The sequence below is a fragment of the Glycine soja genome, chromosome 6 (genome assembly GCF_004193775.1).
Source record: "Glycine soja cultivar W05 chromosome 6, ASM419377v2, whole genome shotgun sequence".
NCBI classification, from domain to species: domain Eukaryota; kingdom Viridiplantae; phylum Streptophyta; class Magnoliopsida; order Fabales; family Fabaceae; genus Glycine; species Glycine soja.
The window spans coordinates 47,218,315-47,236,004 of record NC_041007.1 but is presented as its reverse complement, the minus strand read 5'-3'; the positions used below and the strand labels follow the sequence as shown (position 1 = coordinate 47,236,004).

Below are 17,690 nucleotides of genomic sequence, written 5' to 3'. Positions count from 1 at the left end.
TTTCATTGTATGCTGAGCTGAGCTCTAGTTGTGTGTGGTCAGTGACTTAGAGTTTTCTGAATACAGAAAGAGCCTTGAGTTTTGTAAGTGTGTAGGGATTTCTGTTTTAAATTTGTTTGGTTGAAGTTAAATATTTGAATTAGGTTTATAATTTTGAAATTAATAATTTGTGTTATAATTTTTGTAACCTATATTTTTATAGCAGTTAGAAGGTATACTTTTTAGTAACTCTTTAATTAAATTAGTTTTATATTTTTATTTCGTAATATCCCATAAAATAATTTGTATTATTTATTTTTAAGTAATTTTTTGTAGCAGTTTCAATGTATAAATTTTATGAAATTTTTAATTAAATTAGTTTTATATTTTATATGATTGTTTGTGTGTATAAAATAGAAGAAATTTGTCATCAAAATTTTAATTGGTTTAAAATTTGGTTCTTGAGAGTTAAATTTGTGAATGAAGTTCGTAAATTTCTGTCAAATAAATTATATTATAAGATATTTTTGAAGTAATTTTTTAGACCAATTTGAAATTATAATTGTTAATAATTTTTTAATTAAATTAATTTTATATTTTATATCCCTTGTTTGTGTGTATAAAAGAGAAGAAATATGTCATGATATTTATTTAAATAAAAAAAATTTGAGTCTTGAAAAAAGTTGGTAAATATGAAAAAAATTATATAACAGTCAAAATAATTGTAATTGATAATAAATTTTTGTTATAATTTTATGTAAGTAATTATTTATAGAAGTAAATATGAAAAAAATTATATATAGGTCAAAAAAATTTGGTTCTTTAATTAGAAGTAGATTTTTGCTTTAAAGTAATTTTTTGAAGTAATTTTTTTATTTCTTAGTTTGCAGTAAAATAATTTATAACATAATTTTCTTGTAATAATTTATAATTAAAACTAGATTTAAGGTTTAAGAAAAAATTTTTAACTAATTTTTTTTATTTCTTAGTTTCCAGTAAAATAATTTGTATTTGTATTATAATTTTTTTAAAGTAATTTTTAATTAAAACTAGATTTTAGCTTTCAAGTTATTTTTTGTAAGTAATTTTTTTTTCTTAGTTTCCAGTAAAATGAATTATATAATAAATTTTTAAAGTAATTTTTAATTAAAAGTGAATTTCAGCTTTGAAGTCATTTTTTATATTTGTTAGTTTGCAGTAAAATAATTTGTATTATAAATTTTTTAAGTAATTTTTAATTAAAACTACATTTCAACTTTCAAGTAATTTTTTTAAGTAATTTTTTTTATTTCTTAGTTTGCAGTAAAATAATTTGTATTTTGAATTTATTATGAATAATTAATTAAAATATTGTTTTTGTAGGTACACGATGAATTCGGTTATAACAGTGTTGTATTTCAATGGAAGGGTATATGAAGATAATGATGGTATAATATTTGAAGGCAGTAAAAAAGCGATTCAGATTAAACGTGGAATTAGTTTCAATGCTTTGAAGAAAAAAATTGGAGACAAGGTAAAGTTAGAAAATAATGAAATTATTTCTGCTATCAGTTGTAGATTTTTAGTGTCAGGAAAATATATTGCCTTGCAAATTTGCGATGACGAAGACGTTGAAACGATGCTAGAAAGTTTTAAACAACAACAAGAAATGTCAGTTCTAGAATTGTACATAGAAAAGGATGTGGCTGGTGGTTCAATGTTTCATTCTGCAAATTCCCTTACATCATGTGGAAATTATGTATCTAATGATTACACACAACCGCCAACAAATATGAGCAATTTAAATCTTGACGAAGATGATGATCATGATGATGATGATTATCTTGTGTCTAACTCATACGTTGAAGAGTCGTTAGACGAAGATGACAGTGTTGACGGTATATCAGATACAGACAATGAAGTCCCCGACATGATTCCACCAGTAAGAATTGTTCACCCAGCAGAAGGTATGATTTACTCTTAAAAAATATTTCACTCAATACATTTATTATTTCACTCGGGCCTCCATCTTTCAATAAAGGCTGTAATTAATGAAGAATTAATTTTCAGGTACCCCATTTTCATTATCCAATAGAATCCTGATTGGCGAAGCAGAGGAATAATTTCCTCTGGTATTTCTTCTTGTCCTTGATACATGGGTACGGCTCGTCTGATATGTAGTTTTCTGTCTGCTTCTCCATTCCAAACATGTTCGGAAACATGTTTAGGTTGCAGCCATAAGACGTCTCCTTCTATTGGACCAGACTTAATGTGTATACTAGATGAAGATGATGATGAAGATGCCATTGATGCTGTAAAGTTAAATATAATACAAAAAATTGACAACAAAAATTTTACATTAAAAAAATTAACAAATTTAATAGCTACACAAATTTAAATAAATGTTCTAAAATAATCTACATATAACAAAATTACAAATTTAATAGCTACACAAATTAAAATAAATGACCAAATTAAAATACATAGATTGGGAACACGTACAAAAATTTAACACAAAAAAACATAAAATACTACCTAAAATAGTCTACAAATACAAAAATTAAAAATTACATACCTACACAAATTTAAATAAATTACCAAATTCAAATACATAACAAAATTAAAAATTTAAACACGTACATAAATTGTACACAAATAAACTTAAAATACTACCTAAAATAGTCTACAAATAACAAAATTAAAAATTAAATAGCTACAAAAATTAAAATAAATGACCAAATTAAAATACATAATAAAATTAAAAATTGTTACACGTACATAAATTTTACACAAAAAAACTTAATTTACTAAGTAAAATACTCTATACATAACAAAATTAAATATTAAAATACGTACATAAATTTAATTAAATGACCATATTTTTTTTCTAATTATTAAAATTTAAATTAAATCAAAAATATTATACACAAAAAAATGGTATTAAATCAAAAAAATTTCATGGAATAAATAATTTAAAGAACGTGTATATATATATATATACATATATATATATATATGTATATATATATATATATATAATTAATAAAATGTATATATATATATATATATATAATTAATAAAATATCATATATTTCAATAAAAACTATAAGTAAGTCAATTAAATAATATTCACATTCTAACTAAACCTAAAAATATCATATATAAAATACAAATAATATCATACAAACCTAATAAATCTAAACCAAATAATAATAACATAATAACTAAAATTAACCTAAAAATCATTTTATCACAAATAATAACATACAAATTTTAAAAATGTTAACAAAATCATATTAATAAATCCAATACAACTAACCTACAAATCATAATATACCAACTCAAATTTGTAACATAATTAACCTAACATATATCTATATATATAACGTGCAAATCATAAGAACCTAACTTAAATCATAATATACCACTATAATTAAAGAAAATAATATATATCAATTTAACTATAACTAAACTAACATATATCTAAATATATATAACATAACTAATAATATATTATTTTTAAAACCTAACTTAAATAATATTGACATTTACCTATCAACTAAAGTTATAAACTTAAGAATCACTTACCAAAATAACAAAAACGCACTGAGAAACTTATGAAGAAAATAACACAGCAATGGAAGCAAAGCAATGGAAGGACCAATGGAAGCAAAGGCACGAAGGAAGCGTAGCTGGTGCACTCTCGGACTGAGCTTTTATAATGGAAGAAGCATATTTAGGAGCAACCCGCCAGCCATGTTGGCGATCCATGGCCAAGGCAAATCGCCATTACCATTGGCGATTTGGCCTTGACTGATTGACGCGACGCGCTCTGCCCTTCACTGCCATGGCAGGCTACCCTCAGCTGTTGGAACTCGCCAGTTTGACTGGCGGTTCCCAATGGCTTCTGCAAATCGCCATTACAGCTAGCGAATTACGGTCATATCGCCATTGCATCTGGCGGGTTGCTCACTGACACCAGTTTGGGTCTTCCATGCACGTAAAAAACTGCCCCATGCTGCAATTATTTTAGAAACGACCCCATCTGGGGAAATAGTTTCTAAAACTACCCCAGATGGGGAAATTTGCCCGTGGATTCACCATGAGCATGTTAAAATGAGATAGATAAGACTATTAAATTTCATTGATTTTCATTTAAATGTAAGTCCTTTTAATGTATAATTTTACTTTGTAGAAATTTTTACTTAATTTAAAATTTTATTTCGTAAATAAGTTAATTATAAATATTATCTTTAAATAGATTAATTAGTAGATCTAAATTGTATATAAGTGAATAGGCTTAACTATTTATATAAACCAAAAAGTATAATCTTAAAAATATTACAATAGATTTATTATAATAATATATTATATTACTAGTTTTGTATGGTTAATATTAAAATACTAATATAAGCAGGGTTGCTGTTACCAAACAAGATAATTTAGTTTGATTGAGTAATGTGTATCAGTTGCTATGTCTTTTTCATATTTGAATTTAATTTTTATGGAAAAAATCAGTTTGATTCATTGAATATGTGTTTTTTATTTCAGAACATTGAATATGTTATTGACTTCATATTTACTTTTCACAATTCAGCAAAAAAAAATATTTTCACAAGAATTATTGACTTTCATATTGAGTCATTGACGTTATCAAATCAACATAGAGGATGAATTTGGTTATATATATATATATATATATATATATATATATATATATATATATATATATATATATATATATATATATATATATATATATATATATAAAGAATGAAAGAGAAGTATAAAAAAGAATTATGAGGCTCACACAAAATTTTGAGAACTTTTGGTTCTTTTTCTCTTATTTCTCCACTATCAAACATACACTAAATTGAACTTAATTAATGCAAACTACGCATAACGAATCAGTTTGTTTCTCCAAGTATTACAAGTTACAGTCACAGAGGTCGTTAAAGTGACCCAAAAAATGTTTTTTTTTTTTTTAATTTTAGTTCAAATATGTTTTTCAGTTTTTAGTTATTTAAATACAGTAATTTGTTTTTAAATTCTTTAAATGTAAAGTTGTATTTTTTAGTATTTTAAATTTATGAAATGCTTTTTTTAGTCTTTTTGTGGTAAAAAAAACCATCATAAATTATGCATCTGAATTATCAAAAATTAGTCAAGAACTAAAAAAATATTTCACCAATTGAAGAGACTAAAAATAAATAAATTTTAACTTAAAGGACTAAAAAAGTTAGATTCCAAAATTGAGAAATAAAAATATATTTAAATCTTTATATTTTTAAAGATTTACTATATTGGATTATGTTTTTCATAATTATGGGTTTATTAGAAGTGAGTATTATTTGGCCCAATCTAATCTATGTACATTTTAAGATGGATTTAGGTTATATTTTGAGTTGTCTTAATTTAGATTTAGTGTAGTTTTGTTTTGTTACTTCCTAATTTACTGGAGTGTCCACACATTCTTTTGAAAAGTATGTTTTTTTTAACAATTATCTAATAACAATATTTTTTATTTAATAGATAACGTTATTTTTGACATGATATATATATATATATATATATATATATATATATAATATTATTTATTTTAAAATATATGTAAAATATACCTTTATTTAAGTTTATACTTATTTTTTTGTATAATTTAATTATATATAATATAAATATTGATATATTATGTTAAGATATTAAGATTTTTTTTGCCAAACTAGATGGTTTTATATTGGCTTTTGACATCAGTTATAACCATCATCAATATCAAAAGTCAAAAACATCATCTTGGATAATAGTTTTTAAAACTATCGAATTTGATATATAATTTATGAAATCACCTAGTTTAATAAAAAAAAGTCAAAATATCAGTTTGACTATCCTATATGAGATATTTGAGGTCTTGATTGAGTTAAAGTTTAAATAAATGATTTTATCAAAATTTTAGACCAATAAGATAAATGATAAATCCATCTTAATTTGTTGTTTACTTACCCTAGTCATTATATATATATATATATATATATATATATATATATATATATATATAAAATGAAATTAATTTGACTTTTTTTAAAAAGGACTTAAATATATTTTTGATTCGCAATATATATATGAATTTTGTGTTTGATCCTTAATAAAAAATTTCTTTGAAACAATTTTTTGATATTTGAAAATTTTTATTTTAGATTCTTGTCGTTAATTAAGTGATGACATATCTGTTAAATATTTGATAACGTAATTTGTGGTGACTTAAGAATGACTAGTATTTGTTTCAAAATAACATTAAAAATTCCTGGTGGTTAAAAGCCGTTATAATTAATTAAACTAAAATTGAATAAATCAAACATTTAGAAGGAGAAGGGAGGATATAAAAATTTTAAGAATCAAATGATGAATCGAAATTCAAAATAAGAAATTAGGTTAGCAACTACCTTTCATTTAAGCCCTTACAGGCGGGAGACAAGGGAGTTAAGGTGGTTGACGACATCATCGGGGGATAGGTTGATGGCGACGACTTTGATGACGTCGAAAATGATGGTGGATATCTCCTTCTCAACGACATGATGGTTGGCACAAAGAGTATTCTTGTAGTGCTCGAAAGGAACCATGAGGAAATGGTGCTCTAACTTCGGAGACTTCGTCAATTAGGGAAGGTTCGATGGTGGAGGGTGCGTTGGGTTGCGGTGGTGGTGGCGGCGATCGGGGTTCCGACAACTTCGATGACGCCAGAGATGACGATGGACATTGCCTTCTCAATGACACGGTGCTCGCAACGTCTCCATTCGCACCTTCCTCTCTCGCTCGACCTTCAAGGCCCTGGCCCTCAAACACCCCGTGTCGTTTTCATTCCCAACTCCTATTTCAAATCGGATTTTCCTTTGAGGAGTGAGGGAGGGGGTTGCACCACTTGCGTAGCATCATCGATTTCAAAATAATGGTTAGGGTGGGGGAAGGTGGCACGCCGATAGTGTCGATGTATTGATTAATTTTGGGAGATTTGTTGATTTTAAGTTAATAATACTAATTCCTAAATTATACTTTTCTATGTTTTTAATCAACTCACTACAAAAACATTCAATCTAAAGGCATTGAACAAAGATGACGAAACATGAAAGGAACAAATCTAAGGGATTCATGAGAGTAACGAACAAAGATGACGAAACATGAAAGAAACAAAACAAAGGGATTTATGAGAGTAACTATGATTATATGTTCATGACAAGGAGGAAGAAAGAGAAAAGGACGAAAGAGAGAAAGACAAAAAATAAGGATGGAATAGGAGATAAAAAGAAATTTATTTTAAATTTGATTTTGAAACAAATACTAACTATTTTTTAAGTTTCCACAAAATATTATCAAATATTTAACATACATATCAACCAATGACAGACATCTAAGATAAAACTATTTAAATATAAAAAATCTAATTCAAAAAAAATTTATCACGAATCAAAAACAAAATTCATATACGACAATTATGATTAGTTTACCGAAGGATTTGAATACAATGTATTAAATCTTAATTTCATCCTCAAATATGGTTATGTAAAAAAAAAAAAGAAACATATAAATTTCGTGGGTAAATATTAAAAGAGCAATAAACTAAAGCCATAATATAATATGATATCTATAAACAGTAGTAATATCAATGAAAATAAAGTTTAACGTATATTCATCACCAAGTCTGATAAAAAAAAATATATCAGCTGTGTATAAAGTTATAAATACATCAATAAAATAAGTCTCAGCACCGACCAAAAAAAAGAAGAAGCAAAACTACTAGTCGTCTTGAAACAATAAGGAATAATCAAGGATACTCTTAGAACAACTCCGACCAATAAATCCACCAAAAATTTCTCTTCTATTTTTTTTTAATAATAATTTACATTTTCTATAATGTCATATCACATTTTTTATTTCAAACAACTCAATCAAATTTTTACTTAACAAAAAAAAAACTCACAAAAATTTCTCAAATGAATTCCATGATATCCATTTATACTCTTTTAAGTCATCTCTATACATTTTTTTAATAATTTGTTTTACAAATGGTACGGTAAATCGGTAAGAGAACTGTTTTTGCAGTTGAAAACTTTATTTTGTTGTGAAGCCCAGCAAGTTGCTCTTAAGAAGCTAGGATCTTCAAGCTACAGCAAAACTACTAGTCTTTTGTCCCTTCTTCCCAGTGGAACTGATGAAGTGTACATGGTGCTAACCCCTAACTCCTAACTCCTAAAAAAGTAGGGATATATATTTGGAATACTAAAATCCTGAACTTGGCATCCAATTTCACTGTAATGGAGGCAGGGTCTATTATATTCTACCTATCCACATCAAGACATTGTATTTCAATGTTAGCAAGGATCTAAAAACCTGCAAACTATAAAAGAAAAATAAAATAAAATCACAAAAAAGAAAATATGGAGCTAATTAGTTGTTGGCTAAGGCATCATGTGATGACAAACGGGCGGACCCATGTTCCCAATCCAGGGGCCCGACAAAAACAATTAAATTTTATTCAATAAATATATAAATATCAAATTTTATATAACACATATATATATAATTATGTATTTTAAACTGATCCAAAATATTTATATAAATAACAAACTATTTTTTTTAAATACCTAAGCTCACAACTGTTTTCATGAATTTATAATTAAATATGACTAAATATAAATTTTTATAAAAAATCCTACTAATAATTGTGTTATAAAAATTCAAGTTTTTTGACTTACTTTTTATGGTAGGAAATATATAAAATAATTGCACATTAACTAGTGAGCGTACCACATGGCATATTTTTTGATCCAAGCCCTAGTAGTATTAGAGTTGGCCTTATTGTCTTGAACATATGAGTATTCTTAAACTCTAGAGGATTATCTAAGTTAAGATGTGCCAATAGAGATGGTATATTCTTAGAATGTGAGTTTAAACCTAACTTAACTTCAATAGTTAAGTTATATGATAAATGTTGTCTCTAACTTATATACTATTGTAATCTTATCTCTAGTCGATGTAGAACTTGAGTTTTTTCTCAACACACCCCTTTATGTTTAACACTATTGGGCTTAGTGTGTGGATGACATGATGGGTGACCCATTTGATGGATCTGATAGCCTCTAATACCATCTTAGAATATGAATTTTGGACCTAATTCAATCCTAAAAATTAATTCTTAAGATGAGAGTTGTCCACCATTTATATATTTTATCTTACACGGTGAAACTTGAGTTTGTTTTTAATATATAAAACGGAAGATTAGTAAAATGTCATAATTTTAGCATCTTAAAAAATTGGTTTGATTATATAATTGATCCCTTAATTATAATTAAAAGTTAAATTAGATCTTTCAATTATTAAAAATTTCAATCGGGTATTCTAATTATTAAAAACACTACAATTATGCTTTTTCTGTTAACTTTGTTAGTTTGACAGACAAAAATTTTGTAAATAGACATTTTTATTTGTATTTTAAAAAGTATATTATACATCAAAGTAAATTTATTTAATGAATACCATTTTTTTTAATTTTATAAAAAAAATTAGACTTATCCACATAATGAAAACAATTAATTTATCCAAAAGATTAATAGAATTTTATTTCATTTAATGACTATTTGTTGTATTTGCTTATAATCTTCCTTTACACGTTGATAATTCATGCATGGATCTGCTGCCATACTGCCTCTACAACAGGAATATTAGCCGTAACATTTATATCTAATGGTGATAAATATATCACTATTCACTATACTACATTTAAAAAAAAAAAGATTAACATAATTATTATCAGAAAATAACAGCTTTTGGTAAGTGAGGCTACAAAATTTACAGAAAAATGTAGTAATGGTATGAAAGTGTGCTACCAAGGCATCAGTATTTGTTCACTCATCTTTAACTTGAAAGCTAGGCATTAATCAAACCCTTCATGCCTTAAGATGTTGTTAAACTTTTCTCCAAGCTTTGACCATTCTTCTCTGATATTTGCCTTAATTTTCTTTGCCAATTCCTGCTCATCTCTCAAGTGTGGCATTTGTTCTCTTAACCCATCTCTTTGAGCTTTCAGAATCTTTGCTTCCCCAAAGATTTCTCTCTTTCTTTGACTAGCCATGTTTCTAGCTGCTTGTGAAGCAGAGATGTTAGATTTGACAGCATTTATTTGTTCTTCTAGCTCCTTCTTTCTTTGCTCCAAATAGGCCAACTCACTGCACAACTCATTTTCCAAGCACATGACTTCCTTGAAGTGAGTCTTATTAGCTTCAAGACCTTCTTCTAGTTCATCAGCTTTCAACAACTTGGCTGTGGTAGACTCTAGTTTCTTGCTTTCATATGTGTAATCCTTACTCCAATGAGTGAACTGTCTTGAAACTTGTATTACCAACGATCTTATTTCCACTGATATTCCATCTTCTGCTGGTAAATTGGTAAGGTAGTCCAAGGTATCTTTCATGGTACTGTACTCACTAGGGCCTAACAAAACAGAAAAGTCTTTGGTCACAAAGTCTTGAAATGTCTTCAATGCTTTCTTGGTCTCTTCGCTTGGAATTTTGTGGGCCAATTTAGAAACCACTCTGGAGTCAGAGGTCTCAGCATCCAGAACAGCATAGAATGCTTCCATGTCTGCATCATTTATAGTCAAATTGGTTTGCTTTTTCAGAGAGTCAATGGTTGTTGGCAGCTCCATGGTGGAGTTGGTCTTTTGAGGTGACTCCCCTCTAGTAACTTTGTGATCCATGGATACTGTAGTCCTTGGTTCCTGAACATTTGGTGTCTGTATAAAACCTGTGACTTGAGATTGTGGTTGATTTTTCACTGGATGATCAACAACTAGTATGCTTGAATTTGATCCGGAAGCTACAAGAATAATTGAAATTTAAAGTAGTTGGTGAGAAAAAGTAATGAATTGAACTTATCAGTAGACAGATGATAATTGAACTAATACCTGCATTCCTATTTATAAGACCTAATTACCTAATTCATCAAGATGAAGGAAAGTAGTTAATTTAGTTTATAGCAACAAACTTATCTTAAATTTATATTTTTTTCAAAACTACCATTGTGATTAACTCGTCTCTCTCTTCTAAATGTTTGCCAATATAATCTCTCTCTTTTAATTAGAGGTATTTTAATCTAAAAATAATTAATATAAAGGACATTATGGATTGAGTCTTATAAAGAGGAACAAACATCACTTTTAATTTGGATCTTATAAATAGAAACAAGGTAATAGTGTTTATAATATCTCTAGTAACTTGTACAGTATGCAGAAAGGAAATTCCTGTTTCCAATGGCATCATGACATATCATACATTCATTACAAGGGATTGGTCCTTATCCTTACTAAACAAATGATAGGTTTCTCACATTGCATATATAATTGAAGCAATATGTCTACTGCATACCAACAAGTTGGTACTATAAATTTGTTAGTTGATTATCAACAGTGTATTCTTTTGTCAATTTCTTCAAAAGTAAAACGGACCCTAGGTTCAAGCTATTTATGCATTGCATGCCTTGTCAATTGATTGGAATATTTGAGGTGGATCAACAAACTAGTTAAATAAATGGATACATGAGGTGACGATAACATGAATATTGGGGCATGGAAATAATGCATATCTATATAGAACTCAGGCTTACCTTTGACACTACCAATGTCTTCAAGATACAATGAAAACAATGAATCTTCAGTAACCCTATACAATGTCTTTTCAGGCAATAAATTCTTATCTTGGTTCTGATCCATTTCAGTGTGGCATACGACTCTATTATTTTCTGCCTCTTTACTTATATTCCACCACTCCTCCATTTGTCTATCCGGTGTCTCAAAGTTAATGTAGCAGTTATCATCTACTAAGTTGCAATATTGGGAATCTTCAATTGACTTTGTACTTTCTTCACCATCTGTATCCAAATCTATATCAATCTTCTCAGAGTGTAAGCTTGAATCTAAATCTGGATCAGGATCTGCAAATAGTATATCCTTCATGTTAGTTTCTTGCTTAATAACATGAACTCCACACCAACTCACAGTCACATTTGATGCTCCAAGTATTTTCTCGCATGAAATCTCAACCTGATTCCAGTCATCCATTAGATATAAATCAAGACTGCGCCACTGAATGGATGGATGAGTTCTCAAGTCATAGAGCCACACATGATCTGTCACCATATCTGAAAAGTTTCTTGGCATTTCCAATTCATAAACTTCATCACCATTTATATAGAAGCGAATTTCACAATCGAAACTCTCCTTCATTTCACTCTCTACCGCGAGAGCAAAGCATAAGATAGTTGCTGGAAACTTTTCACGTACCCAAAATGTCATATATTCTCCTTTGGTGATATGATCAAACCATTCTGGAACCCTTGTTCCAGGCACCATAACTTGCATTTCACATTCCTCAAAAGTTTCCTATAAAAGAAAAATCAAGTAAAAATGGGTGGTGGTGACTAAAAGAAGTGTAGGAAGATTTAAGAAATAAGAGGCAAACCTGGCTCAATAATAAGTTTGATGACTCTGCAGTCAATGATGTACAATTTCTTGCATTAATGTACTGTATGTTAGGAGGAAATCCTGGAATTTCTTGGAGTTTTTTGCAGTTGTCCAAGTGAAGTAATTCCAAGCAAGGAAATTCTTGTATGCAGATTGGAAGAGCTACAAAATCATTTTTTGAAAGGACTAATGATGATACTTTTGGGAAGCAATGGAAAATTATGGGAAGATCTTCATCTATAAGGCCACAGTTTTCTAGATTCAGTGACTGAATGTTACCAAAGGTAAGAGTAGATTGTCCCATGTCTCTCAACTTTGTCAAAAAACTTCGAAGTTGCGGACAACCTTCAATATCAAGGTTTATAAGATTTTGCAACATATCAAAGTTGTCAGGTAGCTCCTTGAGGCTTAAGCAAGATGTCATGCTTAATTCTTGAAGTCCAACAAGGTTTCCAATGGAAGGAGGCAATTCTCTTATACCAGTGCTATCTATAGAAACGGATTTGAGGTTATCCATTTTCCCCAAAATAGCAGGGAAATTTTGAAGGCTTGAGCACCAATTGAGGATAAGACTTCTCAATGATGCCAACCTGAGGGCACTTGGAAAAACTTTAAGCTTGGTGCATCCATAAGCCCTCAACTCAACAAGTTTCTCAAGGAATCCAACAGAGTCATGAACCTCTTCTAAATTTGTACAATAGTCAAGATGTAGTTCTGTTAAATTTGGGACTCCAGTAATGTCAGGTAGTTTTGTCAACAATTCACAGTGAGTCAAATCCATTGAAGTCAAAGAATCCAAATACTGCAAAGCAAAAACTAGATTAGCATAATTGCAAGTTATGTGAACAAAGAAATACTAAAAAGATAAAATGAAACCTTACCTTGAATGGCTCTTGCATTGTAAAACGACTGTGTGACAAGTTGAGTACAACAAGTTTCTTAGGTTGAAAGCTAGATGGTAGAGATGATGAAGGATATTCCATCCAATCAAGCAACCTTAAATTGTTTGGAAGATGTTGGGGGCTTCCAAAAAAGTGTCCACTTCGAACTATAAGAATTTTAAGGTTTCTCATCTTTTTGAAGGATTCATCTTTCAAGTGTACCGTATATTGATCAGGGAGGTCCACCATCATGCCTTGAATTCTGTAAGTCCCCTTTTAGACCAAAGACCACATAAAACTACATTTGGTTAGATTTTGATTCAAGTATGTAGCAATTATGTTGTAAAGGTTAACTAATCACTTTGTCAAACAAAATAATAGGAAAATGAATAAATAATACATGCACTCACACTGTAAAAGTCTTTTTCATTGTTTTCTAATCACAAACCATCACGTATGATAAGTTTGTTGACTTTAATAATAGTTACCTTAAAAATCACACTAAAGATGGTTTATGACTGATTGACAATGTAAAAGCTTTACACTGAGAATGCATGTCTATTAAACTCTAATCTCCATGTCAAACAAAATAATAATAACTAACATATACATGACTCTTACCGTATTTTCAGAGAGTACTTCGAAAACATCTTCATGATACCATAGTCTACTCCGCTTTCCAGGCTCTAATGGTGAAACTTCTCTAACAATTTCCCTACCCATGTCTTGTATCAGATCATGCATTCTCAATCTGTCATATTTATCAATACTAACAAGAGATCTATCAACAAGTACACTAATACCAAACTTTGGATACAATCCACATGCTTGCAGAGTCTTTTCTATATATTCCATTGTCTCCCCCTTGAAAAAACATGCTATATCAAGGAAAATTTCCTTCTCATTCTCTTCTAGATTATCAAAAGTTACTCTAAGTACATTCTGAACCTCTTTGTTGGGAATCTTTTCATATTTTCCCAGTGCAGATTTCCATTCTTCCACTGTTTTACCAAACAAATTAGAACCCATTACTTTCAAAGCCAGTGGAAGCCCCTCAGCATAGAGCACCACACGGTTAGAAATGTCGAAATAGCCTGCATCAGGTGCCTTCCTTTTGAAGGCACTCCAAGTGAAGAGATCAAAAGCTTCATCATGGTTTAATTTCTTTACTTCATATGTTTTGTCAACCTGCTGAGCAGCTAGCAAGTGCTTATCTCTTGTTGTTATAATGATCACACTTCCAAAACCAAACCAATCGCGTCCGCCTGCTAATGCTTGAAGCTGCTCCAACTTGTCAACATCATCAAGAATCAAAAGTACTTTTTTACAACATAGCCTTTTCTTTATGATAGGGATTCCTTTATAAATACTTCCTAGCTTGATGTTCTTGTCCCCAACTGTATCAAAAAGAAGTGTTTCTTGAAGTTGCACTAAACCTTGTCTTTGATTTGAACTTTCCCTTATATCAGTAAGGAAACTTGTAGCTTCAAACTGGCCAGCAATCAAGTTGTATAAAGCCCTTGCAATTGTGGTTTTACCTATGCCTCCAAGTCCATATATTCCAATGACACGAATATCTTCACCGGGTTCGATATGCAAAAGTAATTTCAATTCTGATATGCGATTCTCTATTCCAACTGGGTACTCAGCAATATGCAAAATGGTGTGATTTAATTTTCTAGAGGCCTCCTCAATGATCTCTTGGATGAGCTTAAATTCATACCTGCCAAGTAACAAGTTCCCAATAACTACATAGTGTGAGGGAATTGAAAGCTATGAAGGCAACAATTTGTGTTTGGACCATTCACTTTCCTCTATCATATCAATATCATATTAGCTTGTTAATATGGAAAATGCTAACAAGTACTCTTAGAACACAATTTAAAGAAACAAAAGTAGAAAGATTTTCTTGATAAAAACAAGTATTTATCATATCAAACACAAAAACCATTCAATTCTTGATGTTTTTAGTAATTAGAAGTATTCAACAATGTGTCCTTAGAGGTTTTAAATTGTAGTCACAGTTTTATCAGTGTTTAAAAGTTTCATCAGATTGGCTGCAAGAATAAAAGTAAAAACTGGTAAGTAAAAAAAATGCTTAGTTACATACCCATTTTCTAAGGTCCAACCTGACAAATTGGCTGCCTCAAACAAGGCCATCTTCCACTTTTGCAACTTTTGCACATCACCCTTGAATCTGTCTTCATGCTTAGCCATTGCTGTCGCAAAACTTCCTCTCTGATGGCGCACCGCCGAAGGGTCAACATGGAAGAAAACCGGCCAAACAAGTTGCCCTCTTGTTTTGTAACACTCAAGGATCTTTGCAAGCTCATCAAGACACCATGTGGAAGATGCATAGTTTTGAGAGAACACAATGATAGCAATCCTAGACTCTTCAATGGCTCCAATAAGAGCAGGGGATATCTCTTCCCCTCTCCTAAGCTTCTCATCATCTATGAAAACATTGATACCCCTTTGGTGCAAACCATGATATAGAGAGCCTGTGAAGGTTCTCCTTGTATCCTCACCTCTGAAACTCAAGAACACATCATAAGTCCATCCGCGGCCAAAAGCAGAAGATGAAGCTCCTCCACACAGCATCACAGCCATTGGAACCAAACTTGATTGTCACAAAAAATATGCACCATATTGCTATTCTTAAGTTAAGGAGCCTACAAAATAACGCTGATTTAATTATTTAAAGAGTTGAGGATCTAAAAGGACCAAAACACTGTTGCTTTTAACAATTTGCTGATAGAAGACGCAAGTGACAAGTTGGAGAAATTATTGTATACCCTAGTACTACGACATGTCTATCAACGTCCAGATCCACATGACAGTCTGATTTTGTTAACTTTTCCTTGTAAGTTGAAAAATTTGACTAAATGAAAGGTTTTAAAACAGCTTCGTAATTATAATTTCAGCTATAACGTCAAGGTTGTTGGATTTTATTTATTTATTTACATTAACAAAACAAAATGTATGTACAATTTCTCACTTACAATGTCAAAACTCGACAAAATGATGATCACAATTGAAAACCTTAGTTATATGCCATGTGGAGATTTAAGCAAATTATAAACACACAGGGATTCATGACCCACCAATAATTTCTCATCAGCTTGGTTCTGATCTCAGGGTAGAAGTCAAAGTCAAATCTATTTTTTTCAATTTAAAAATAAACCAGTTGGGTTTCGTGAGCTGTCCTACAACTTGTTTATTGGTTGACTAAGATTGCATACCACCGGCTGGTTCAATGTCTCTAATAAACAACCACATTTTGTTCCTCAATTGGATCAAAATAATAGCAGCTTCAATATCTGATGATAATGATAATGATGCTCCACTTTCTTAATAACCATGCTGCTTGTCTTTATGAATGAAAACTTACCGCTTAAATAATAAATCATCCCACTTGAAATAACTAAATAAGAAGTTACTATGTAATTGAATGCCTCAATGACTGGTTCGATTTATTTTAAAGTTTTTTTTTTCTTTTTGAAGAATACTTTTGAAATTTTTTTTTATCAAAAATAATTTTCTCCTAAACATGTGCTAATGATAATTGTCAAATATGCTTTAATTTTGCACATAATTTGAAGCCATTATGTAGCATTTAATTGAGACTTGTTTTAACTCAAATTTAGGATAGATTAAGAATTATTCATTTAGGATCTTTGTTTTGTTAGTTTTTAGGGTATCTCGATGTTTTGTGAAGTTTTATAGGAAATTAAATTAGAAAATGAAGTTGGGGATCTCTTGCTTAAATGTAGATTATTGTGCGCTTAAGTTGAAGTTGGATTAGGAGTGTTCACAAGATGTATTTGATTTGGTTTTTCATCGAAAACAAACCAAACTTAAAAACATATGCAATTTGATTTGGTTCGATTTTCATTTAAAATAAAATTTGAATCAAACACAAAATTTTGGTTTAGTTTGGTTTTTAATAAAATATTATTTCATTAAAATTTATATACTTTCTTTTCATATTTTAAATAAAATTACATTAAAAAAATGTTGATACAAATCTACAAAAATTATTAATATGTTAAACTTTCTATAATAAAAATCTATAAAATTTTATCTATTTTAAATCAAATATATTTTAAAAAAATCGTACGAAAAGAAAAGTAATATGCATTATATAAGTTTTTTATACATAATACAAAATATTATGAAACTCAAATAGTATACACATAAAATGTAAAACACTAAAATAATACAAGTGTTAGTATAAGTTTGCAATTTGATTCGGTTTCAAAAATACAGACCACAAATCGAACTGAACCAATCGGTTTGACAAAAAAATCATCCAAACAAATAAAAAAATTTGATTTGATTTGATT

General features: G+C 29.4%; 1 protein-coding gene across 1 annotated transcript; it reads right to left on the bottom strand.

The window, feature by feature from the left end:
- Nucleotides 1-9,592: 9,592 nt before the first annotated feature.
- LOC114417351 (TMV resistance protein N-like) lies at nt 9,593-16,152 on the bottom strand. The gene is made up of 6 exons (XM_028382520.1): nt 15,455-16,152; nt 13,966-15,067; nt 13,345-13,617; nt 12,462-13,265; nt 11,608-12,382; nt 9,593-10,821 (listed from the first exon to the last, which is right to left on the bottom strand). Exons 1-6 carry the CDS (start codon nt 15,952-15,954, stop codon nt 9,881-9,883), a joined length of 4,395 nt encoding a protein of 1,464 aa, XP_028238321.1. The 5' UTR covers nt 15,955-16,152; the 3' UTR covers nt 9,593-9,880.
- Nucleotides 16,153-17,690: the final 1,538 nt, after the last annotated feature.